This window comes from Haliotis rubra, unplaced genomic scaffold, assembly GCF_003918875.1.
Source record: "Haliotis rubra isolate DU_JTF1 unplaced genomic scaffold, ASM391887v1 Scf408, whole genome shotgun sequence".
Taxonomy (NCBI): domain Eukaryota; kingdom Metazoa; phylum Mollusca; class Gastropoda; order Lepetellida; family Haliotidae; genus Haliotis; species Haliotis rubra.
This window is the reverse complement of record NW_025767089.1, coordinates 242,965-270,323: the sequence shown is the minus strand read 5'-3', so window position 1 is coordinate 270,323 and position 27,359 is coordinate 242,965. Positions and strand designations below refer to the sequence as shown.

At 42.9% G+C, this 27,359-nt stretch overlaps 2 protein-coding genes across 3 annotated transcripts in view; one reads left to right on the top strand and one right to left on the bottom strand.

Moving 5' to 3' along the window:
- The window catches only part of LOC124287896 (deubiquitinase OTUD6B-like), a 46,110-nt gene extending 43,053 nt beyond the window's left edge, over positions 1-3,057 (bottom strand). Inside the window, exons 1-3 of one of the 2 annotated variants that reach the window (XM_046724380.1) lie at positions 2,923-3,057; positions 1,227-1,372; positions 69-188 (exon numbers count right to left, since the gene is read on the bottom strand). In XM_046724380.1, coding sequence (XP_046580336.1) covers positions 69-188; positions 1,227-1,372; positions 2,923-3,019 — 363 coding nt within the window. In that variant the 5' untranslated portion in view covers positions 3,020-3,057. The remainder of the gene's footprint in view (positions 1-68; positions 189-1,226; positions 1,373-2,922) is intronic. The other variant, XM_046724379.1, reaches the window with a different exon arrangement.
- Positions 3,058-3,072: 15 nt separating this feature from the next.
- On the top strand, positions 3,073-26,212 carry LOC124287885 (geranylgeranyl transferase type-2 subunit alpha-like). Its single transcript, XM_046724365.1, has 13 exons — positions 3,073-3,177; positions 6,281-6,391; positions 6,954-7,078; positions 8,814-9,001; positions 10,647-10,844; positions 11,728-11,811; positions 19,841-19,923; positions 21,248-21,326; positions 22,073-22,122; positions 22,623-22,713; positions 23,568-23,720; positions 24,139-24,414; positions 26,075-26,212. Exons 1-13 carry the CDS (start codon positions 3,175-3,177, stop codon positions 26,161-26,163), a joined length of 1,530 nt encoding a protein of 509 aa, XP_046580321.1. The 5' UTR covers positions 3,073-3,174; the 3' UTR covers positions 26,164-26,212.
- Positions 26,213-27,359: the final 1,147 nt, after the last annotated feature.

Sequence of the window (27,359 nt, the reverse complement as noted above, 5' to 3'; positions counted from 1 at the left end):
CTGGCAAATCAGGAAAGACTATAAGTAGAAGCTGAAATATTTTAAGGAACAATTTCAACATGACCTACCCTTCTCTTCTGGGCCTTGGATGCCTTCTTTTGCTTTGCTTCCGCATCTGTCTGGGCAGGAGTTGTCTCCCCCTGATCATTAGATTCCAGCTGTTCCAGCTTGTCAATAACTTCCTCTACCTGTACGAAGATGCACAGTCTTGGAAATATCTCAAACATTTAACAGGACACACAGGTATATAGCCCAACTTTATCAAGACTTTTCTACAAAAGTACCATGGGAGGCAAATCAGGAAAATCATTAAAATTATTATCTGTAGGTCAGCTTTTAGCAATATTCCAGCACCATAACGGTGGGGCAAATCAGAAATGGGCTTCACACATTGTACCCATGTGTTGAATCGAACCCGGGTCTTCAGCATGATTTGCACGAATGCTTTAACCACTAGGCTACTCAACCGTCCCGACACACAGAGATTAAGCTGGAATATTGTTCAGAACAGCATTAAACCAAGCTCACTCACTCTGCACATCGAACTGCAGTGCCACAAGTGGCTAGGCAACACATTCCCCTTTAATATTTGAAAATGGAACAAATCAGCAGCTGAGAGTATGAGTAGCCTTCTACACCTGGGAATGATGCATAAATCTAACCATGTATTGATGTAATCCCCAGCCTTGTTAATCCAGTGTACACTATCGCTAGTCCGTTGTCACCAGTACTCTCTACCAGCAATATTCTTGTCTGGGTTGTTTTAGAAATGAATATCATAGAGCTGTTCAATCAGACACTCATAAGGGTGAGGAATTCTGTTACTGATCAGAAATATGGTGAGTGAGTTATTGAGTTTAGTTTTACGCCGCACTCAGCGATATTCCAGCTACATGGCGGTGCTGTGTAAATAATCGAGTCTGGACCAGACAATCCAGTGAGCAACAGTATGAATATCATCTACGCAACCGGAATACGATGACATGTGTCAACCAAGTAAGCGGGTCTGATCACCCGATCCCGTTAGTCGCCTCTTAAGACAAGCATGGGTTACTGAAGATCAATTCTAACCTGGATCTTCACGGGTAAATATGCTTGAATAAATGCTGCACACACTCATACAGAGGAGCCTTGATGCCAACTCTCTGATTTCACAGAGTGGGGAATCGTATCAGAGTTAAAGATCTGATTGTAATGAGGGGTACATGAAGTTGATTGTACATTACCTTTGCACCATGTTTCTTAAACTCCTCCAGTTCAGTTTCATGTCTCTGTGTTAATTCTGCCTCCAGTGCTGCAACCTGCTCTGTCACCTCTTTCTTCTTCTTCTTGTCACCTTTCGGTACACTGTGCTTCAGCTTCTGAATCTGAGCTGAAAATTGAACAAAATATATTTTAAAATGCTGAAAAATGATGACCTTAATCTTCCTCTAGTAGTTTTGTAAATTCACAATTTTGAGAAATGGATGAGATGCTGATCTATATTTAATTGGCTTTTCCTGTAAGAAGTACTATCAACATTTTTTACCAGTTTCTAAATTTTTCAACCAGTCTCAAACTCCTGAATTCTTAAGTTACCATGGTTACTGGCTCAGATCGTGTTCACTGATAAACTGATACCTTCATCAAATACATTCATTGTAGTCTTTAGTAATGAATCAGGCAAGCATATGGGGATCTATTTATGATTTTTTTTTTTTCAAAATTGAAACATTTTATGCTGTTAAATTAAAAAAATTATTTTAAAGCTGTATTATAACGATGATTACACAATGCCATTTTAGAAAGTGGTCAAATGCAACATATGTTATATTTGGGATTACACTTTCTTAGTAAAGTACAAATTCTAGTACTTTTTGGGTGGAGTCCCATCCAGGATTCGAACCCACACCCTCAGAGTCAGGCACCAAATCGCCAGCACACAAAGTCAGCCGCCTAATCCGCTCAGCCACCACTTCCACACTTCGGACAACTGGTACAGAATGAAAGTCGGACAACTGGTTGTCTAGATTGGCACGGTTCCCACGGCTGAACATTGTATTCAATGCAATAATGCTGATCTTAGCCTCTTCTGCGATGTTGGTCCTGATGTCAATGAAATACATGATGTATTACATCACAAGGACGTAATGTGATAAAGATTATTCATGTTTTCACTATCATGTAAAGAAATGTCTCATTAAACATTGTAAAATCACAACATTACATTCTGTTGTAACCATCAGCGTAAACATGGTTGACTTTTTTCATCTTCTTGTTAATGTTATTAACACAAAAGTACACCTTGAGCCCTTAAACAGTTTGATTGTGATGTATTCTATGGCAGAGTTCAAATTTGTATGGTCCACTAAAAACACATTTCCCTGATGAAAATATCTTGATAACAGTTTAAGAATCTGAATCGAAACATCCCTCTTTGCAACAAAGAAAAAGATGTTAGCAGAAAGTATGCTTTGTTATTTTCGCACCAATTTCTAGAATGTTAATCAAACAACTGACGAACATAGATTTTATCAAAGAAAGCTGATGTACAATGGACGCTTTTTGACTGTGGCAGTGTAAACTGAATGTGGGGAATTTTTCCAACAAATTTTCAAAATGAATTAGCTTTATCTTTGAATCTTCATGAACTGCTGCATGTCAGTTTTCAGAACAATATATACCGTCAGACTTAGAACACCTTTGCTATGGTTGTAATGACATTGAAACGATGATAAGCATGATTTAAATGTTATCAAACATGTTGAAACTGTGATTACACTGTAATTTGTAAACATTGAGATTGTTGGTTGAACGAAGCGACAGTAAAAGGTGTAAAAGTTCTGCCGAAATGCACGGTCATCAAAAATTGATTTTCTACCTAAAAACTGAAACTCCGAATAGTGTAAAACAAAGAAGCATATGAAACAAGTATGGTTGTACCTAATAATTCTCTTCTCTCTTTCTTTTGTCGTTGTATAATGGCATCCTCTGACACTCCTCCTTCGCCATCCATAGTCGAACTGCCGAGAGTAGCCATGACACAGGAAGCACGTTGACTGGAATTCTTCTGCTTTGAAACACACGTTTGGACTAAATGCGGAAGTGATGTTGTGAACTAATAATAGATTCTTGGAGGTGTTCCCCAAACCATTAGCAGTGGGATCAGAGTTGCCGATCTTCTGGCGGCTGAAAATGGTATGCATGAGTGTACATATTGTAAATATCGCTCTCACATATGCCAAATTGTGTAATCTATATGGTAGGGTGTATTTCGTATCTGATCTCTCGGATACGTTTGTAGAATATGAATAATAATATGTAAAATCATTGATCATCAAGAAATGGTCAATGTTGTTGATATTCAATATAATTCATTACAAATACAATTATTATGTAACAATACTTATCGGGTATAAAGTAGCCAATGCATATTTCCTTTGTTTCATTTGACACATATATTTTTACATCATTTATCATGCTTTTGTGAGTGAGTGGGTAGATTTTAACACCACTTTGACCAATATCCCAAGCAAATTGTTGTACCTCACATGACTCAGCCACCATGACTCATGTGGCTATAATTAATGTTATATTAATGTATGGTTATATAATCACAATGTTGATCATAATTGTCTTTGTTGATTGTTTGATATTACAGGCATTTCTCAGTGTATCTTCTACAGATCTATTGATATATTAATAATAATATGTGTTCCATTAATTTTGTTGTTAAAATGGTAATTAAAAGAAATGAACTGGCTATTCCAGCAGTGATATAATTAAGTGATAAGTACCCTGCTCCAGTAAGAGCATTCTGACCAGCAGTCTGTCATACAGACCCTGAAACAAACACAGCCGCAAAAACCTCATGCAAGTGTAGATTATGTGGCAAGTCTAGATTTCCATACTTTCAGGAGAACATGAAGAATGTCTCTAGGCTCCTTTTCATTATATTTTATGATTTTAATTTAGGAACTGTTTCTTCTGTAAAATATGTTCATTTTAGTGACTAGATGTTGGTCTGCCTGACCAGCTACTAGACCAGTCTGTATGTAATCTTTACATGTCCCTGACAATTTTCTTGACAGTACATATATTCTTGTGGATATTAAATATTTGTTTTACAGAAAAACACAGCACAGAACAAACATTTATGAAAGTTGAACTTTGAAAACAGGGTTTATGCAAAGTTTTGATGTTTGAAAACAGGTGCCACAATCTATGGTGCATATGGGCTTGTTTGCATAAGCAGTCAATACCTGTATTTGCAGCAAATATGCCAGTACAACACAACTCTACTTTATGCTCCACAGGATCTGTGGGCTTGTATTGCATGTTATGTAGTTTAAAAGTAATATCATTCAAGTTTAGTGAAGTACTCTGACATCAAGCATAGGCATCTTCAGATCTCTGATTTTCATAATTTACCAGTACATACCGTGGAAGATTGTAATTTGTAGTGTAAGTCACATATCCTGTGTCTCGATCTCCGCAGACCGCCTCCATGGTGCAGTGGTCCGCCCGGAGAGTGGAAGGTCACAGGTTCGATCCACGACCGCGTCATACCAAAAGACGTTAAAATATGGTACTTGTTGGTCCCTGCCTGGCACTCGGCATTAATGGATACAACAAGGACTGGTCGGCTCGGAATCAGTATAATGTGTCTGAGTGGGGTATTCATGCTTCACTGCAGCATGGTATCTCAGTAGGCTAGCACTATAAAACCAGCTTAAGTCTGGGCTAGTACAAGCAGCCGCACATACACATACACATGCATGCACGTCGTCATATGAGCGAAATATTCTCAAGCACGACATTAAACCCAATTTCACTTCACCTCACCTCGATCTCCGCGTTCAGTTAGCATTGTAGGCTCTTCTCTTCAATGTCATGTGTATAAATCTGTATTTTAAGAGACATTAAAACTTATTTTATACAGAATGTGAAGTTCAAGACTGGCTTATATCTCATTAAGTTTGATAGGAGCATAGGTGACCTGCTTATTTGAGGCAGAAGGACGGTGGGGTAGTCTAGTGGTTAAAGTGTTTGCTCATAACACCGAAGACCCGGGTTCGATTCCCTTCATGGGTACAATGTGTGAAGCCCATTTCTGGTGTCCCCTGCAGTGATATTCCTGCAATATTGCTAAAAGCGGCATAAAAACAAACCTCACTCATTCACTGTGCAGAGTTGCCTCCCTTGGCCACACCAGGAACCTGTGATTGTGTGTTTGAATCCTGGTTGACATCAATTATGTTTCTATGTTTGTCCAACGTACCAGTCCTTGTGGGTTTCACCAAAGTGGAAAACGTCTGAGACCAGAATTACTTTGACTGAGACACTGTGATATGACTGGAATACTGTTCAAAGTGGCGTTACACTAATCTCACTCACACAGATGTGGACAAGGGGCGGTGGGGTAGCCTAGTGGTTAAAGCGTTCGCTCCTCACGCTGAAGACACAGGTTTGATTCCCCACGTGGGCACAATGTGAAAAGCCCATTTATGGTGTCCTCTGCCATGACGTTGCTGGAATATTGCTAAAAGGGGCGTAGAACCAAACTCACTCACTCTCACCCTTTGTCGACAACAAGAATTGGCATCTTTCATTTGTGGTAAATAATTTTTTAAATTGAAATAGAATCAGACAAAGGCACTAGACTGTGCATGACAAGCTCTGCTGAAAGTAACAGGTAAAGATTCATGCATGTAGTTTTTCAGCTTTCCCCTATGTAACATATGTTATGTTTGGGACTACACTTTCTCAGTAAAGTACAGATTCTAGTAAGTTTGTTGGGTTGAGTCCAGTGTTGTAAACTCCCCAAAATTTCGGCCAGACAACTGGTCTGGTAACTCTCAAAAGTTACCAGACCGGCTGGAAAGTTACCAGTCCAGAATTTTCAGGATTAAGATAAAATATAAAGGAGGTAAATAAGAGGAGGGAACTGTTTAAAGTCAGGTTATTGTCACAATAACACGTTTTTAAATGTTTTTCAGTCAAGGCTTTAGTCATTATATACATCACAAAATTACGCTGATTCAACAGCCAGACCATCGGGCGTGCAACTTTTTAAAACTGACCGTCCGGTCGCAAAACAGACCGTCCCGGATGGTCGGGCAGGCGGGAGTTTGCAACGCTGGTTGAGTCTAACACAAAAATACTAGAATCTGTACTTTACTGAAAATGTGTAATCTCAAATATTTCATGTTTCTGTTACCATGGTTACACATTTTACCGAACCATTTAATCAATAATCAGGCTAGGTTTCACACTTGTTACAGTTTGATCTTGGTTGCAGCACGGAAGACTGAAAGTGAAGACGACTGCAGAGCAGCAAGAAGCTAAGAGGAAGGAAAGAGAAAAGAAACTAAAGATTTACAATGCAGCCGTCCAAAAAATATCTGTAAAGGTGAGGCACATGTCAAATAATACCTGTGAAGACCTTTTGGAATTGGTCATCAGCATCCCATGTTTGCCATAAGACTGACTGACTGAGTTTGGCTTTACGCCGCTTTTATCAATATTCCAGCAACATCACGGTGGGGGACACCAGAAATGGGCTTCACACGTTGTACCCATGTGGGGATTCGAACCCGGGTCTTTGGCGTGACGAGCCAACGCTTTAACCACTAGACTACCCCACCGACCCTTTGCCATAAGAAGTGACTAACATGATCTGGTGCTCAGACTCCCTGATTTGATTGACACATGTCATCATATCCCAATTTTGTAGTTTGATGCTCATGATGTTGATCACTAGATTGTCTGGTCCAGATTCGATTAATTACAGACTGCAGCCATATAGGCTGAATATTGCAGAAAGTGGTGTTAAAGAACAAACAAATATCAAATGACATCAAATACACAGAGATTTTTAGCTGACTGTGTATGAGTGCACATTGTTCATATATTCTACAACATAATTACCTGCTTCACTTTTTGACACAAATTGTTATCTTTTTGTGTTGTAGCGCCAACAGCAGGAATACGATGAAGAAGCCCTCCACATTACTGCTGAAATTCTGACCTCCAATTCTGATTTCTACTCTCTGTGGAACTACAGGAAAGAAATCTTCAAACATTTCGGGGAAGAGAAGTAAGAAACACTGGGGTTTTCAATATCACATTTAGGAGATAAACATCATGTGTTGGCCAATTTCCGGGTGTTATTGAGTATTTGAAGCACGGGAATTCATTTGGAACCGACAGCGTTTATCGACATTGTAAACACAAAAGTAAACCAAAAGGTCCACACACGTTTTTGTGTCTGCACTCATTGACATCAAGTACGGGTACAGCAGTGAAATGTCATCAGCCGACCGTTTCAGCTGTCTCCCATGGTAGCATCTGGAACTGCTCATTTGTGACGTCATTCCGACTTTACGTCACAATATGATTTGAATGACGTCATCACAGCTGACGACATAACAATACAATGGTGTGAGCGATGTTTGAATGTATTAATACGCAGCAAATTTCTGGGAATCGAATACCATTTGATCATGTTTTCAACCAATCATATTAAAGAACACAGTGACTTTTGGTTTACAATCTGATATCAAATACCCTGTGTTAGAATTGGTCTTAAGCACCCATACTTGTCATAAAAGGTGACTAATGACATCAGGTGGTCAGGTTTGCTGACTTGGCTGACACAGGTCATCGTATACCAATTGCGTAGTTTGATGCTCATGCCATCAATCACTGGATTGTCTGGTCCTGACTCGATTATTTACAGACAGAGGCTATATAGCTGGAATATTGATGAGTGCAGAGTTAAACAACAACTCAAATCTTTTAGCTCATAAAACAGATGGTAACCATTTTCATCAGGCATGATCAGGATTCAAGAAGATTGGGGTTATATGGATTTAAGCAAATAGGAGGAGTCAGGATGAGGAACAAGAAGATTGGGGTTATATGGATTTAAGGAAATAAGAGGAGTCATGATGAGGAACAAGAAGATTGAGGTTATATGGATTTAAGCAAATAGGAGGAGTCAGGATGAGGAACAAGAAGATTGGGGTTATATGGATTTAAGCAAATAGGAGGAGTCAGGATGAGGAACAAGAAGATTGAGGTTATATGGATTTAAGCAAATAGGAGGAGTCAGGATGAGGAACAAGAAGATTGGGGTTATATGGATTTAAGGAAATAGGAGGAGTCAGGATGAGGAACAAGAAGATTGGGGTTATATGGATTTAAGGAAATAGGAGGAGTCAGGATGAGGAACAAGAAGATTGGGGTTATATGGATTTAAGGAAATAGGAGGAGTCAGGATGAGGAACAAGAAGATTGGGGTTATATGGATTTAAGGAAATAGGAGGAGTCAGGATGAGGAACAAGAAGATTGGGGTTATATGGATTTAAGCAAATAGGAGGAGTCAGGGGTTATATGGATTTAAGGACCAAGAACAAGATTGGGGTTATATGGATTTAAGGAAATAGGAGGAGTCAGGATAAGGAACAAGAAGATGTGGGTTATATGGATTTAAGGAAATAGGAGGAGTCAGGATGAGGAACAAGACATATTTATTAGAGTAAATATATTTGTTCATATTTATCCTGACTCATACACTAAATTCATGATTTGGAAATTACGAAAATGGAGAGAGTGATGAATCACCATGGTCACATGGGGAGTGAATATACATGCGCAGTAAAGGGATGCATTCGGGTGAGATGTTTTTACTGTTTTTTTAACAAAACACAATGTTTCCATTACATCACAAGTCAAGGGAGTCAGAAGCAAAAAGTATGAGTCAGGATAAGTATAAAATAATGAATATAATCTGAAAAATGTATGATTGACTCTATGTGTTGTGCCCCAGATCCGAGGAAGAGCTCCAGACACTATACCAGCAGGAGCTGTACTTCTTGGAGGCATGTCTAAAGGGCAACCCGAAATCGTACGGCACGTGGCATCATCGCTGCTTCGTCCTTGACAACATGCCGAAACCGGACTGGGAGCGGGAACTACAGCTCTGCAACCAGTTCTTAGAGTATGATGAGAGGAACTGTAAGTGTGATCCTAGAACTGACATTGTGGTTTAGATTTCTTAGTGATGACAACTTCTTTAGTATGATGACTGTATATTTACAAAGCAGGAAGTTGTTATCCATCCATTAAAACCCATGTGTTCATGTTCAAATTTTAAATTCTAATCCGTGTCAACTTTGGCACTGACAAATTTATGAAAGCATGCAAAAAAGCTTTAAATCTAAAGTGTAATGAAAAGTGTTTATTTTATGGAACCAGTACCTGTCGTTTGCTTTCTTAGTCTTTGAAGAATTTTGGTCAACTTTGGCACTGACAAATTTATGAAAGCATGCAAAAAAGCTTTAAATCTAAAGTGTAATGAAAAGTGTTTATTTTATGGAACCAGTACCTGTCGTTTGCTTTCTTAGTCTTTGAAGAATTTGGTTCATTATTTTAAAACATGACCCCCGGGCTCCAGATAATTTTTCAACATCAGGAGTACGTACTCCTTATTTTTGCAATATAAGAGTACTGGAAAAACAAAGAGTACATTTGGATTACTGAATGGAAATTTGCGGATGGGTAATCTTGTGTTTCGTTTCATATATGCACCACAACATTGCTACTCTTGTGTAAACAGGTCAATAAACAATAAAACAATACTTTTCCAGATAAATACGTCTGTAAATGATTCTAAGACAATGCAGTGGTGCGTATGTGCTACGTTTTCTAAATTATTTCCTACTGTATCATGCATATTTTTTATCCGTACATACGCCGATACGGCCTTTATCTGTACCCTTGCTGTACCCCTTGAATGTGTGATGACTGAGACTGTGTGAAGGTGTTACCTATTGGCTGTGGAACCCCTGTTCTCTTTGAAATGTTCATCCCATTGATGAGAGAGACAGACAATGATTGTGATGGAATCGGTCATACAGCCGATAACTGATCATTTGGAGGAGCTTTTTGAAGTTGCATTAGGCGGAAAACAACACCGTTATCAAGCTGACATAACAAGAAGGTGTTATCCATAAAGTTGTAACAGATGTCATCATATCCCAACAGCCTAGATCGATTCTCATGCTATTGATCACAGGATTGTCTGGTCCAGACTTGCTTTTATACAGACCGCCGCCATATAGCTGGAATATCTTCGATTATTTCAATTAATCGGACCACCACTATTTTGAGGTATTGTAGAGTTTTGGGGAATTTGCTGACTGCTGTATTAAACAACAAACTAACAAATAAGCCATAGACTTGTTTGTTTCTTTAGTGAGTGAGTGAGTGAGTGAGTGAGTGAGTGAGAGTGATTGTAGTTTTACGCCGCACTCAGCAATATTTCAGCTATATGGCGGCGGTCTGTAAATAATCGAGTCTGGACCAGACAATCCAGTGACCAACAGCATGAGCATAGATCTGCGCAATTGGGAACCAATGACATGTGTCCACCAAGCCAGTGAGCCTGACCACCCGATCCCGTTAGTCACCTCTTACGACAAGCATGGGTTACTGAAGGTTCATTCTAACCCGGACCTTCACGGGTGTTTTCTTTAATGAAATGTTCGTAGATGTTTACAGTAGCAAGAACAAAGATCTGTATTTAACATGTTCAATGAGAGTGAAACAGTCAGAACATGGAGGATGACATGTAACCATGGTAACCAATCTTCTCCCACAGTTCATTGCTGGGACTACCGAAGGTTTGTTGTGTCGAGGTCTAAAGTGTCACTGGAATCAGAGTTTGAATTCACAACAACCAAAATCAGCAGCAATTTTTCCAACTACTCGTCTTGGCATTACCGCAGCAAGTTACTACCGGCCATCTTCCCTGACCCAAACCAGCCCCGGCTAGTCCAGGAAAACCAGATGCTGCAAGGTACGTTCATTGTCATGTAGACTGAGTGAGTTGTCCCTGTGTCGTTACTGTCATCAGAAATATATCAGACTGATCATATTGGCTTGTGAGTAATAAATCATAGATATATACCACGAAACCTTATCAGGTCAGGTTTGTTGACTGACTTGATGCATGTCAGTGTATCCTGTTTGCATATATCGGCATTCATGTTGTCAGTCACTGGATATATTTGGTTATATAAGACCGCTCATATAGCTCAAATATTGCTGAGTGTGGCATTAAACCACAAATTAAATTCTATACAATGATACACCAGTCAGCAAGTTACCATGGTTACTGAATCTGAACCAAGCAAACCAGTGGTTGACAGCATGAATACAGCAGATGCAGTACAGTTGCATCCAATCAGTTGTTTCGACCATGGTGATACAGTCTTTAGAGATGATTATGCTCCACTCCATTCCACTCCAACCCGTGAAGATCCGGGTTAGAATTGGTCTTCAGTAACCCACGCTTGTTGGAAGAGGTGACTAACGGGATCGGGTGTTCAGGCTGGAAGAGGTGACTAACGGGATCGGGTGGACAGGCTCACTAACTTGGTTGAACACATGTCCCTCTTGCGTAGATCGATGCTCATGCTGTTGATAACTGGATTGTTTGGTTCAGACTCGATTATATACAGACCTTCCTCGTATTGCTTGAATATTGCTGGGCCAGGTGTTAAACGAAAAAAAAGAAAAACAAACACTCCCCATGACGTGATGTGATGTGACGTCATGTGACTTGGTGTGATGTCACTTGGCATAATCCTTGTGGTATAGGTTTATTACATTATGTTCTGTTTGTGTCATCTCTTGTCACCTGTACAACCTACATGAATCATTTAACACATTTTCCTCAGAACATGAAACAGTCCAGAATGCATTTTTCACCGACCCTGATGACCAGAGTGCATGGTTTTACCACAGGTGGCTGCTGGGAAGGGGTAAGGCTAAAATACTTGAACCCAATGTTCAGCTTCTGACTGCAGTAAATGCTTTACAGAAATTCTCACAGCTGTAGTCATGCCAGTTCTGCACTGTTATTGTTGACTGTAAATAGACAGTGATAATAAAAGTTATTTCAATCTCCATGAATTTTTGTAGATATGATATGTTCTTAACATATTATGAACAGTCTGAGTGTCCAGCTGGGTAAAGAATGTGACTGATAGCTGGGGGATGTTGTCATGTAAATATTAGTGGTGGTCCGATTAATTGAAATAATCGAAGATTGGTCGTAGTGACTAAACGACCAAGCAATCGATCACAATTTCTCATAATCGAACACAAACAATTCTGGAACACTTGTTTTCATTAACAATATTTTTCACATGGTTGGTTTTGTCTGTTACATTTTGTAAGCACTACAAGCTCGTTTCAAGTCATGATTGAATTTATCTTAAAGGCTCCAAGAAAGTTATGTTCCTAACATACTAGTCATCCTTTAAAGATGTGAAATTTTGTCAAAAAGCCCCAAAATAGCTACATGTTTTTTCCTTATTTTTATGTGCATTAACAAATTTCATAAATGACGCTTACCAATTATTTTCGATGATTGATCGGTTGTAATGAACCAATCATCAATTATGAGATTTTAACCAATTCCCAACACTAGTAAATATCATATGTCACTTAAACAAGATATATATTGGGGAATTCTGTCAAGCACACTCAAATATAGCGATCATTATCATGGAAAAATTGAACAGGCGGCCATAACACTCACCTGTCACTATACCGACCCAGTTTCGGGCTTCGCGAGAGGCATTATGGGAGGAACTGGACAGGGAGGATTTCATGCTCAAAGCATGACCTCATAATGAGACATTGCATTGCCGTGAATGTTCGAATATCAACGAAATCCGACCCACTAAGTGGCTTCTTTCGCATGAGAGCACGGTAAGAGGGAAAACAAAAATACTTGAACCCAATGTTCAATTCTGACTACAGTAAATGCTTGCTACAGAAATCCTCACAGCTGTGGTCATACCAGTTCTGCACTGTTATTGTTGACTGTAATAGACTGGTGATAATACAAAAGTTATTTCAGTCTCCATGAATTTTGCATAAGATATATTTATGTTCTGCTGTCTTCTGAACAGTCTGAGTGTCCAGCTGGGCTAGAATGTGACTGATAGCTGGGGATGTTGTCATGTAAATATTAGTGGTGGTCGATTAATTGAAATGTAATGAAGATTGGTCGTAGTGACTAGCGATAAGCAATAGATCTAATTTCTCATAATCGAACACAAACAATTCTGGAACACTTGTTTTCATTAACAATATTTTTTTCACATGGTTGGTTTTGTCTGTTACATTTTGTAAGCACTACAAGCTCGTTTCAAAGTCATGATTGAATTTACATCTTAAAGGCTCCAAGAAAGTTATGTTCCTAACATACTAGTCATCGCCTTTAAAGATGTGAAATTTTTATTCAAAAAGCCCCAAATAATACATGCTATGAACATATGACGCATGTGCATTAACAAATTTCATAAATGGTAACACCAATTATTTTTCGATGATTGATGGGTTTGTAATGAACCAATCATCAATTATGAAAATTTAACCAATTCCCAACACTAGTGAAATATCATATGTCCCTTATACAAGATATATATTTGTAAAATATGCGGAGGTTTTCAATTCTTTGAAGAATTAGATCCTTAGGGTACATATTAGCCATTTTCCGGCTGAAAAATGTCCTGTGACAGTTGTATCAATGTTTTTTGAATAAAAGATTTGTACAATAAATAAACTCTTTTATTTATCTAGGACCGGACACTACTATCGCGGAGTTACCCTCCCTTAGTAGCATGTATCCAACTGGAGTAGGCTCCCTAGACCCGATATCATCATTCCTTCTGCTGAATTCTTATCCAGTGAACAGAGAATTGCGGGGAGGTGGGAGAAGCTACTGCAAGGGCGACTCTCTCTTCAAGAATTAGAAAACCTCTGCAGGTTTGGTTAATTCTTTTCAGAAGAATCGTCCTTGGGGTACATATTATGCATAAACACAGACTCCCAAAGACCCGGAAGCCAGGGAGGAGGGAATTCTGTCCAAAAGCACACCTCAAAATATAGCGATCGTATCATGGAAAAAAATTGAACGAAGCAGCGCCTAACACTCACCTGTCACTCGACCCAGTTTAAAGCTTCGCGAGAAGGCATTATGGGAGGAACTGACAGGGAGGATTTGTGCTCAAAAGGCGACCTCTAGCATAATGAGACATTACTTGCGTGGTCAGAATATCAAGCAATCCGACCCACTAAGTGGCTTCTTTCATATGAGAGCACCGTGGGGAAAACAAAATACCACTCACTAACGATACAGGTAACTCCGTAGAAGAAATCGAAGAAGAGGGGTACGGGTTCTCTGGGTGAGCTCCACATTAGCAGACATGTCAATAATGGAATCTTATTGTACAGTAAGCGTCAAAACAAACCAATAAACCAAGACTCACTTTCGGTCAAGGGTGGCAGGACACTGTCCACTGGAGAGAACAATCCTGACTTAAAGTTTACTGCACGATTACGGGGAATGCGTATGTCGAGCTGATAATGGCGATATAAGCGTCTGGGCCGGCTCCAAATAGCGGCAGGGCAGATCTTTCTTCAATGGGGAAGTGCCGATGCGAAAAGCTTTAGCGGCACACGTGCTGCACCTGACAGTGGCCTTCAACCCCTCGGGGAGGCTTGCCCTTAGCCTGATAAAGCGGCACAAATACGATACTAGCCAGCGAGACAAAGTCTGCTTGCTGGCTGGCGAACCAGCCTTCCGCCACCGTAACAACAGAACAGCTGGGTACCCGTCTGGCGGATCCCCTGCGTTACGTTTGAGATAGACTTTGGCGTCTTCACAGGACATCCAGCGGGTGAGTGCTGGTGGGAGTGGTCCCGATGTGGAAGGCTGGGTAAGAGTAGGAAGTTCGATAGGAGCTGTCACATGGGAGAGCGTGATTGACCTTGATTGATGAAAGTATCTGGGAGAATACTGACGATCCGTGTGAAACACAGTCAGCGCCGAGGTCCGGACGACATAGCATGTAAATGTCGCCGTGCCGACCAGATGTTACAGCCACCAGAAAAGGCAACTTTCCCAGGTCAACAACTGAATGGAAATAGCCGATAGGTGTGAAAGTGGGACGGACAACCAATCCCGAACTGATCGACCAAATCCCAAGGTGGACTGGTTAGCCTGAGAGCAGGTCGAATCCGTTCAGCGGCGCTATGCGAGAGGGTGCTGCCCAGAAGCACCATCGACAGGGTGTGAAAAATGGAAATAGCGATTGGAGTAGCGGCGAATGGTCGAAGCCGCCAGGCCTTCTTCAAAAGCGAGCTTGCAAAACTCAATACCGGACTAAATCCGCTGAAAAGGGATCTGCAATCCCTTATCTGAACACCAGCGGCGCATAAGCGGGACCACCTATCCTCGTACTGAGCGTTTGTCCGAATCCAGCACCTGAAGCCAGAATTGTGTCTGCAACTGCTGCAGAATTCGGCGTGCCGCCGAGTTAGACCTGACAGAGGCCAAGCCACCCACTGAATCCATTAGATTTGGGTGGAAGCTCCGTTCTGGTGAGAATGTCTGGTGCATAAAGGTAATAGAACAGGAGGCTGAGCCAGAAACCTGAGAATTGCGGAAACCAGCTCTGTAATGGCAGTAGCGGTGCCAGTAGCACAAGTAGCCCGAGCTGGCTGGGTGGACAGCTGTGAAAGGACGAGGAATGAGTGGTAATGGTAGAGAGCCAGAAGCACTTTGCCCGTCAATCCAGCAGGAAAGCGTGCGGCAGCCGCGCCCTGGAGTCCGGTATCCGAGAGCAGAAACGGGTGTCTGATCGCGTCCCGCCCGGGCATAAACAGATCCACCTCGAGCGACCCGTACAACTGGGAGATTACTGTGAATATCTGCCTGTCGAGCATCACTTTCGTCGCGGGGCCAGGATCGGCGAAGGCGCATCTGCTGCGCCGTTCTCCAGCCCGGGAGATAAACAGGGAGTACCTGACAATGCGTACTGGAGTGGCTCCAGAGGAGAAAGTCCACGCTTCGGGCTAGGGACTACCGTGCCTCCCCTGCTTCAGGATGTCTGACATGGCGTCTGGTTGTCTAACTGAAGGGCCGGACTACCTGGCCCACCGGACATGCTCTCTGGCGGCTCGAATACCAACCGCACAGCTCTCAGTTCCAACTACGTTGATGTGAAGGTGAGCTTCGACTTCGGACCAGAAGTCGAAGCCGACAGACTGCAAACGCCCCCAGCCCGTGAGGGGCGCATCTATGTCTGAACTGTGAGCTGGCGTCCGGAGTTTCAAGGGGAACCCCCTGGTGAGATTCCCGACATTTGTCCACCACTGAAGGTGAGGTGTCAACCACTTGGGGACTGTGAGACTGCGCTCCAGATCCTCCGTGTGAGTCCACAGCCGAGCCAAAGCTTGCTGTATGGGGCGCATCCTCAGCAGCCGCCACACTACAGAGATCGTCGCCGCCATATGGCCCAGTAGGCGGAGCCAAGTCGTGCTGGTGCCTGGGGCTGGGGAGAGGAATGAAGAGACCATCTCCCGAACTCTGGTGACCTGGTGGGGCGACAGAAGCGAGATCCTTGTTACGTTTGGAATCGCTCAAGAAAAACCAAGTCCCTGGGTGGGTACCAGAGTACGGATTTCTTGAGGTTGATGATCCACCCAGTCGAGTTAGAATGTCTATCACTGTGTGAGTAGCATCTTGACTGCGCTGGCACGTGTTAGTGCTCCGAGCAACCAGTCGTCTAGGTAAAGAGTAACAAAGCGCCTTCCTTGCGGAAGCGAGCTAGGAGTAGCTGGGACTAACATGAGCTTAGTGAACACCTTGGGGCAGTCGATATGCCCGAAGGAGCACCTGAATTGGTAATACATCCACGTAAGTAGAGGAGCGAAGGTACTGCTTGAGCGAGGGATGTATGGAAGTACATGCGAATCGCATCCTTTAGGTCGATTGGCGTGAGCCAATCGCCGGGCTGAACAGATGAGATCACCGGCGCAGGTGTCTCCATCTTGAAGGATGGTACTTCTAGCATCGCGATTCAACCCTTGAGGTTGAGAATCGGGGCCGGAACCACGCCGTCTTTCTTCCGGGCGAGGAAGTACATGGAATAAAATCGCCTGTTCGCTCCCGGTGGAATGCGGCTCGATTGCGGACTTGCCAGCAAAGCCTGAACCGTCGGCGCAATATGTCGCCCTGGCTTGACATGGCGACGCAGTCGCGGCGTATGCGGTGAAGTCGAGCGGACCTCGCTTCAGTGGGGAGATGGCCTATGCTGACCCGTGGCCAGCACCAAAGCGTTGTTGGTAGCCTTCTCCCATTCCGGCAGGAATAGAGAAGGCGGCCTCCCACTGGGATATGGGGTAGGAAGCGTGCGTGGACCGAGTAAGCCGGAGCTGACTGGGCGTGACACTGCGGCTTGGCGGCAACCTGATGGGTTAACGGGAAGTGGGGCAGACCTCCCGGCGCCCGCTTGAAAGGCTGGGAGCTGGTCCGAGGGACTGCTCCTTGCCCCTACCCTTAGCGGACCTGTTCCTCCGCCTACCCACCAGCGGCGCGAAGCCAGCCGGCAGACTTCGGTGTAGGCTGCACCAGCCGGAGTGGAAGGGGGCGCGAGGCGAGACACCAGCGGGTGCTCAACAAGGCCTTAGAATCGCGCCGAAGGAGGTAGCTGCAGCGGCAGCCTCCATTATGACCTGCTGGGCTCGGGGAAGAATTCGGCTCCCAGGCGGAAAGGAGAGCCAGCAAGGTCTGCTGTGTTGCTGCCCAGTACCTAAGCGTCGACAGCCACAGCAGGCGCATCCCCATGACTGCGCTTTTATCACCGTCGGCGCAGCAGACCGCCAAGAAGTGTAGCGAGTGAGCCCCTGAACTTCAGCTGGCCGGATTAGCCGCGACATCGCGGCGACTGCGTTAGCCAGCATGCCCCCTCGCCTCCAGGGCCCGACCTCTGTATGTCGAGGAGAGGTAGGCCTCATGGAGACCACCACCGCACCTGCTGCGCTCAGCGGTCGGTGAACCTCCTCAAAGTAGGTCGATGCGGCGTGCGCGAAGCCAGCGAGGGCAAAGAGTGGGAGTTAAGCCCTTGCCGAGCAGCCGAGCTGCTCGGACTGGCCTCCCCCAGAGCGGCGGAAGTGAAAACACGTGCGTCAACAATTGGTACAACGAGCAGGGAATCCTCCCCAAGCTGGTAGCGCGCCGCGAGTTCAGGGTAAGTCAAACCGCACCGGGCACCAGACAAGGGGATCGACCACGTCGAGAATAGCGATGGCAGAATCAGGAGCTGCATCGGTGAGGGGCTGCAGGGGGCAACGCCTCGCCAGGCAAAGCCGGAACTCAGTCAGTCCACGCCAGCCAGCAGGCTGGCGGCCTGGGGTAAAGCCCTCGGCAATTCTCTGCGGACCTCCCGCCAGGCGAAGCAAAGCGGAAGCCGCCCGTCGCTCTCGACCTCCCAAGCTCCATTCACCCCGGCGTCGAGCCCGAGTCAGAGGCTGGGTCTCCTCCGTAAGAGGACCCTGGCCCGACCCGGTGGACTGCCTAAGCTAAGGACAGGAAGGAAGAACAGACTGCTCCCGTCCAGCGCCAGCGGCGTCGCGTGGACCCCGGTTCGAGGCGCTGGAGGCAGGCCAGGCAGAACTGGTGCCTCCCGCTCTCATGGGGCGGGGTGGCGCAGGACGAATACCAGGAATACTCCAGCGGCCCCTCGCAGCGAGCTCCTCGAAGGGGACTGGGAGCACCTCCTCTCCCGGGCCCGGCGTCGGATCAAGCAGAGGCAGCGGATCTACAGGCGCCTCAAGGCGAGGATCGAGCCGAGCCAGCGATCCCACCCGGACTCTCCGCCCCCGTCCGGAGTGGGTGAGGAACTCCTGCCGGGAGACCTCCAACCGACTCACGAGCGAAGGACTTCATCGTCGAGTCCATCTGCTGCAAAGAAGCATAGACTCCATCGGTGACATGTCAAAACCACACGAAGTGGCAGGAGAGGGAAGGGCCGCGGGATTTTTTCCTTTTTTGACTACGTTTTGGACTTAGGCGGGGAACCTGCGTCAGGTCCCCTCCGCCTCAACGCATTTAAGCGATAGAACAAGGTGTCGGCAACCCGCCTCTTCTGGGCCGGGGAAAAGGCCAGACAAATAGTGCAGGAGTCAGCCTCATGGCCTGTCTTCTCCAGACAGGCCGCGCAACTGGAATGACTGTCGGCCCGGGGATACTCCCCCACAGACCGAACAGCATGAAAAGGCCTGAAACAAACACGCCAAACATGTTAGTTAGCGGCTGGCCAGCAGCATATAAACCGCGTGAAAACATTGAAAAACTTCAGTGAAGGTTACCCGCGAGAAAGTAATAGTTGGTTTTATGCGCAATATGCGACCACATGGCATCGCTAAACTTCCCGCCATGGCAGAGCAACGCGTCGCGTAACCACAGGGGAAAGTTGGCGTATTTTTGTATTAATACAAAGTCACAATTATGAAACAACCAACTGTAAAGCTTTACTGTTCCTTGTTTTAGGCAAATAAAGACCATACATACAGGTGGTGTCTCAGACATAGCTCTTAGTAGCTTTCAAGCTGTCCGGCTCATGAAGTGCGTTCTATAAACCTGCCGTCTGTTCACGGCAGTGACAGCAGAAGGAATGATCACGAGGTCTAAAGGAGCCCAGTTAGTGCGCATGCTACTGGGAGGTAACTCCGTGAGGTAGAGGTCGTATATAATAAATAAAAGAGTTTATTTATTGTACAATCTTTTTATTCAAAAACATTGATACAACTGTCATGCGGAAGGACATTTTCAGCGGAAAATGCATGAAATGCTAATAATACCCCAAGGACGATCTCTCTGAAAAAGAATCTCTATCCTCAGATGCTCAGATGAAACACTCAGTTAATAATCTCTATATCCCTTGAGTAGTATATTGTACTGGCAACTCAACATGCTCTTCTTGTTGTACACGGGAGAGACGTCACAGCAGATATGTCAGATGTACGTCTCCAGAGAAGCCAGCCGGGTCATTGTCTCCCTCGCCAAACATATACAGGTAATAATATGTTGTGAGCTGTGTTTAATGTCACACTGGCAGTATATGAGAGACATGTACTCCACATTCATACAGTGCAAGTAGATTAAGACACAGGTGAAGCCATAGACAAGTGACCGCCTCCGTGGTGTAGTGGTTAGAGCGTCCGCCCGGAGAGCGGAAGGTCCTTGGGTTCGATCCCGACGCGTCATACCAAAAAAGGCGTTAAATATGGTACTTGTTGGTCCCTGCCTGGCACTCGGCATTAATGGGTACAACAAGGACTGGTCGGCTCGGAGTCAGTATAATGTGTCTGAGTGGGGTATTCATGCTTCACTGCGGCATGGTTTCTCAGTGAGCTAGCACTATAAAACCAGCTTAAGTCTGGGCTAGTACAAGCAGCTGCACATACACATACACATGCATGCACGTTGTCATATGAGCGAAATATTCTCAAGCACGACGTTAAACCCAATTTCACCTCACCTCACCATAGACAAGTGATTACAGCATTTGCTCTTCATGTCTAAGGTGGGTTTGATTCATCAGATGGAAACAGTATGCAAGCCCATTTCAGGTGTACATTGCTGTGATATTATTGGAAAGTTACTCAGAACAGTTTGAAAACAGTGTAAAACCGAACTCACTCACATATATTACTCAAGCTATGAATAAAACATCTCATTCTTTCATGCTACTGTTGTTACTATCAATCTGTGATGGACCATTGCAAACAACATGAGTTGTATTCTCCCAAGGGAGTTGAGAATGAAATATGAGTGCACCCTGATTCAAAGACTAGGGTGATAATAATGAAACACTGTGGACATTCACTTCCTAATTAGGATGGTACATGGTTAATAGTGATGTCACTGTTTTGAAGTTAAGTATTGATGTATCAATCCCTTATTGATTATTGGTTAAGATAATTGATTAATTGAAATCTAAGTATAAACTAGACTGATACATTTAAAACTGAATTTTCTGTATTTTAATTGTTCGTGTTAATTATTATAATCTTAAAGAATGTGGCTGTGAATTTGTCCTCTTCTTAATCGTCATTCTCAATCATCATTCTCACCATCATCATTATCATCATTTGTTCATCCTTGTCTTGTTCTTTTCTTTATTTTGTCATGTCTTCTTCCTCCATGATTTTCCTGGATATTGCCTAAAGCCTTCAGTCCAGTCTTCATCCAACATCATCTTATTCTTCCAGCCTTTTCCTCTTCTTCATCTTATTCTTCCCATCCTCTTCTTCATCTTCCCCTCTTCCTCCTGTTGTTATTCTTCTTCGGTCTTCACTATCTTATTATCATTACATATATGTTTGTTTGTCTTTAAGGTTGTTGAGTTAGAGACAACCTCATTCTGGATTGAGAGTGAATGGATCACTATCCCTGTAAGAGTAGAGCACATGGACTAGACCATGGACTAACCAGCAGAGGAAAAATACATTCTCCACACTCTGGATATCCTTCATACAAATTTAAATATTTGTTTTAAACACATGGAAACTGAAAGTAAAGTAATGTTACATCAAGATCTATTTGTACAGCATCCATTATTGGTGGTAACCACTAAACCACTAGTAAAAAAGCTGCAATAATGTAGCACTCTTTGTTTAAAATGCAATGAAACTTGTATGTGTATAAGCGGAAATATTTTGTTTTTGCTTTGTAATATTTCAAAATTTGATTTGACATTTGCAGTTTGATATTGATCAAAGTGGCATAAAACAATACTCGCTCACTTGCTCAAAGTGTTGCTACAGTTCCTTGTTCCACATACGTAATCTGGTAGTTCTGTATTAGAGTCTTAGAGTTGAGGTAATTCTGATAATTATAATGTTCTTCTGTGTAATGACAGTCACTCTGATATCTTCTAGATTTGGTCACTGTAAACATATATCAAGTGTTTTTTTAAGAGTACATCTTAGACCTGATGGTGCGACAGTCAACTCTGATATCTTCTAGATTTGGTCAGATGTGTAAAACATATGTAGAAGTGTTTTACCTTAACTATTATGTATATAGCTTTTTAAAATATTTCCATACCATGACTGGTGAGATCAAGGTAGTTTACAATGTACAGTCAAAGGTCAGTGTGGAAGAATACCTGATTCCCTCGTTTAGGTCATCATTTGAATAGAAATTGTTTCTTGATGAAGGTCAGATGAATCAAAGGACAAAATTTCCAGATTGTGTAGAAAGTGGTTTTCCGCCATTGAGGTGGGTATTAGTGTAACGGAAATTGTTATGTATACTTACTATTTTAAAAATATAATCTCAGGCAAGGAAAAGACAACATGCAACTATGTGTAAATATCGATAAGAATTTATTACTGAGTCCCCACAATGTATTGGGATTTGACTGTATATACTTCAGACCACAGAAAGCATACCATAGATGGCATGTTAAAAGGAAGGGAACAGGTCTGAACCAGTCAGCTGTGAGAGTTTGCTTTGTATGCAGTTCAATCAATCAGTACATGATGTTTTATCCATGTACAGTGCCTAATCACAGCATCTAGAACGGAATCGTTGATTAACAAGATCCATGGTGCAAAGTTCAACAGTGTCAGAACATGATAAACATATCATACACAGCATTAAAGATTTTATTAAAAGTTAGGTTGGTTTTTTCTGTCACTAATTATGAGTGATTTTATCGTGTTCATTTAGGTACGCTTTGTCATATGTTTGCATATCCCATGTTGCAGTTCGGAGCTGAGCTCTGCGACTAGTGACGTGATGAAGAGAGAGCTTGATGCTGTCAGGGAGCTGTACAGTCTCGAACCAGAGAATAAATGTAGGTCAAGGTCACACATTTAGGAAAACCAGGATTCTAAATCGTTACGTTGTTGTGACGAAGTCTCAGTTTTGATTCCTGGAATATTGCTAAAACAGTGTAAACCAACCACCACCCCTTCCACCCTTCCTAGGGCAGTGGGGCTGCCTAGTGGTGAAAGAGTTTCCCTCGTCATGCCGAAGGCCCTGGTTTGATTCCCCACATGGGCACAATGTATGAAGCCCATTTCTGGTGTCCCCTGCTGTGATGCTGCTGGAATATTGCTAATAGCAGTGTGAAACCATACTCACTCACTCACTCCAAACTTCCTTCCACCATCTCTCACTTGCAGGCTCACTCATTCCATCAGAACACTTTGGACAGAAAGTAAGACAGATCTGGTCAAAGCATGTGTGAAGGAGCAATGGGACTATTGGTTAGCTTATGTGTTAAAGGTTTCACCCATGGGTTCACCATGTGAAGCTCATTCTTGAAGCAACGAGTGAAGATCAGGGTTAGAATTGGTCTACGGTGCCCATAAACTGCCCATAGTTCCATTTCATGCTTGATATAAGAGGCAACTAGCAGGATCAGGTGGTCAGGCTCGCTGACTTGGTTGACACATTGTATCCCAATTGTGTAGATTGATGCTCATGCTGTTGATCACTGGATTGTCTGGTCCAGAATCGATTATTTACAGACCGCCGCAATATTGCTGGAATATTGCAGAGTGCTGCATTTAACAACAAACAAACCAAAACAACAAACATTTTTGAAGCCTTCCGTTGTTGTATTAGCTGTTGGTGACAGAACCTGAGTTTATGAAGGACGTTGTTACCTTGCATCTGATATGTATCAATATCTGTGTTTGACAGGGGTCCTCCTCACCATCGTCCTCCTGATGAAGTCTCTGTGTCCTGTCCTGTACAAGGACGAGATCCTGGAGCATCTGCAGCAACTACAGAACCTCGACAACAAACGGCGTAACTACTGGTATATCAACTGCTATTGTTGTCTCTCAGCCCTGAGTAAGTACTGGTATATCGACATTGCTATTGTTGTCTCTCATCCCTGAGTAAGTACTGGTATATCATCCTATTGTTGTCTCTCATCCCTGTGGGGAGTCTGGGATAGACTTATTGTCTGGCAGACTTGGTGGTTGCCAGGTGATTATGTGATCTGGTGGTCAGTATCAATGCCTGCATTTGAACAGCCTGTCCTAGCATTAGTTGTTCATAATATCAATCACTGGTTTGACTTGTTCAGAGTCGATTATTTACCTATTGACAGGTAGATTCCACTTTGGCTTAGTGCCTTGTTAAACAATAAACAAACAAAATCCCATTGTCTTCATAGTCAGAGCAAACGATGTCTCCATTGCAAATCATGCCTCAGGAGGGTTTCTCGAGGACACCGCTTGATCTAATCTATATCCTCTTTTTGCAGGGAGTAAGATGCTGATCGAGATAGCCATAGACACTATTAAAGGCAAGCTTGATGATGTTTTGGACTTGTCCAATCAAGGCCTGACAACACTCGTACATCTAGAGTTACTTCCCCTTATTCGGGAAGTGAAACTCTCCGACAACAGCTTAGACAGCTTTCACAACTTCCAGTATTTGCAGTGTTTAGAGAAGTTGAACATCAGCGGGAACCAGATAACATCTTGTGAGGGGCTCAACTTCCTGCCAGAGTTATCTGAACTTGACCTACGGAATAATAGTATCCTTTTATCTAAAATGTGAACTGGGGCGGTGGGGTTGCAAAATGGTTAACATATTGGCTTATCACTCTGAAGACCAGGGCCCCATTCCACAAACATATTAAGATGATCGTAACCATACTTTGAACACAGACTTAGGACTGTCGTAGCGCTAAGATGATTGTAACTCCTATACTTTAACACAGACTTACGACTGTCGTAGCGCTAAGATGATCGTAACTCCTATACTTTAACACAGACTTATGACTGTCGTGGCTAAGATGATTGTAACTCCTATAACTCCTATACTTTAACACAGACTTTACTGACTAAGATGATCGTAACTCCTATACTTTAAGATCGAAGGCTAAGATTCGTAACATACTTTAACACAGACTTATACTGTCGTGAGCGCTAAGATTTAACTCCTATACTTTAACACAGACTTACGACTGTCGTACGAGGCTAAGATGATTGTAACTCCTATACTTTAACACAGACTTACGACTGTCGTAGCGCTAAGATGATTGTAACTCCTATACTTTAACACAGACTTACGACTGTCGTAGCGCTAAGATGATTGTAACTCCTATACTTTAACACAGACTTCTGACTGTCGTGATTGCTAAGATGATTAAGATGACTTAACTCCTATACTTTAACACAGACTTAACACAGACTTACGACTGTCGAGGCTAAGATGATTGTAACTCCTATACTTTAACACAGACTTACAACTGTCGTAGCGCTAAGATGATCGTAACTCCCATACTTTAACACAGACTTACGACTGTCGCTAAGAGCGTAACTAAGATGATTGTAACTCCCATATACTTTAACACAGACTTTACTGTCGTGCTAAGATGATTGATGCTTTGCCACGACGCTTTGAGGAACAGGGCCCTGGGTTACAATGTGTAAAGCCCATTTCTGGTGTTCTGCACCATGATACTCACCATACTCACTCACTGACATACATCTTACTGTGTGAACAAATAACATCTGTCTCTGTCTTCCAGTAGATGTTTCTTAACATTTATATTTGATTAAACAAAATCTGATGCCAGGGGGCTTTCCTGAAAATGGTGCATAGGTGAGGCCAGATTGTTAAGTTTGTGAACTTTTGATTGTTGGCATTCCTATGTGCTTTTACACATTTGCAGCTAGCATCTTTCTTCTTAAGAAAATAGTTGAAATAAGTTTACTGACATAGTTTGTGATTTGTCATATCATGAGTTGGCCTTTCTGGTCTGAAGTTGCAAGATGAGAATATAGTATCAGGGATGAAACGAGGTTAATTTCCAACATATTAGCCAGATATAAACTTGTACTTATTAGGGCTTTTGGGGACCCTAAATGAGTTCGACACAACGGGAATGTGACACATCTAGTTCGAGACATCAGGGTAAAACTAACGATAAATATAAGGATATCGGCAGAGACCGAGAGATGAGGTCGACACAACCGAGAATTCGTCTCAACCAAGCTCGAGACATTGGGGTTCGCCTGAAGTATCAGGAATGAAACGAGGTTAATTTCCAACGTATTAGCCAGATATTCCCATGTTTTTTCTTCATGACTATTCAGTGTAATATATCTGACTTCTTTCCATTTTGAAATATGTCAGCTTACAAGGAAAGTTTAATCATCGTTGGTATGTTGCCTCCTTAACAGATACAGGTATTTCCTCCAAAGAGGCTCTTGAGGCGCTGCTGACATGCCCCAAGTTGAAGGTCGTCCACCTCTCAGGGAACCCGGTTCGCCCATGACGATGGCGCTATGAATGGTATCAGGGCCATGTTCCCATCAGTGACGCTCCACTCGTGAAACGATGCCGGAGAAAACATATGGACATTTACAAAACCACAGCTTCGCTGATATTTATCTGGCTTGAACAGATTCATTAGAGGTTGGATGTCGCAAGAAAGTGTGATGAAAGATTAGACGATATCAGAGAGTATCGGAGAGTGCTGATGTTGACTGAAGTGAGATTGAATTAAATCATACTTTATTGTCCTGAAGGGAATTCTTTTCACATGAGAGATTGCCACATTGCAAACAATTCACAAGGATATTGACATGGATTCACACATTAACATGCTAAGACACAAAAGTATCTACAAAGAGATTATTAAAAATAAGAGAGTAGTGTATTCATCATGTGTGTTGTGCTGAATATAATCTATGTCTGTAAATCATGATAGTAAATTGACTACCCATTCTATTTTGTCAATTATATTCAGTAAAGAAACTCCCTAAGAATTTGTACCAGGGACATGGCTGATAGCTTTTATGACCTACCAGACCCACTTAAAACCAGCCAGTCCTATCAATATTGTCTAAATGTTTTCTTTATTTATATAAAACAGAAGGAAAGATGTTTGATGAACTTTCTATAAATGCACAACTTCCATAAGCTGATAACCTATGACACCTTGGTCCCACATCAAGTTCACAAATAAACTCATGACAGTGTCACTGAGGGTAAAGTCTAGAGGTATAATTGTTCAAATATTAACCTGTCCGCTGGTTGAGAAACTTTTAATCCTTTTACGCCTGACCCGAAGTTTACCTGTCTTGGGCCTTCAGCAGACAGCTATTTGGAACATTGTTATATTACGTCTGCACTTCTTAGCAGTGCTCTACCCATACTCACTACTAGGCCTTATCTAGCCAACTCACTTCTAGTGCAACACGCACACATTTTGGAAATCGGAATGTTTGGCCAAGGCTATGGTAGATTTTATGACACTTCATGTGGTTTGGCGAGGAGCATGTGCAAGGGCTGTTAAGAGTTACCTGCACCGCTGTCAACATTATTTCAAATTATTTCAGTTGCATCATGACAGATTGTAGGAGGAAAGTGTGAAGTGATCGGGATGCTGCTGAGGATAATATTCAGGGTAACAAATATTTACGCACTTTGTACCGTCAGAGGAAGACAATGTTCACCCCTTGTTCTGTA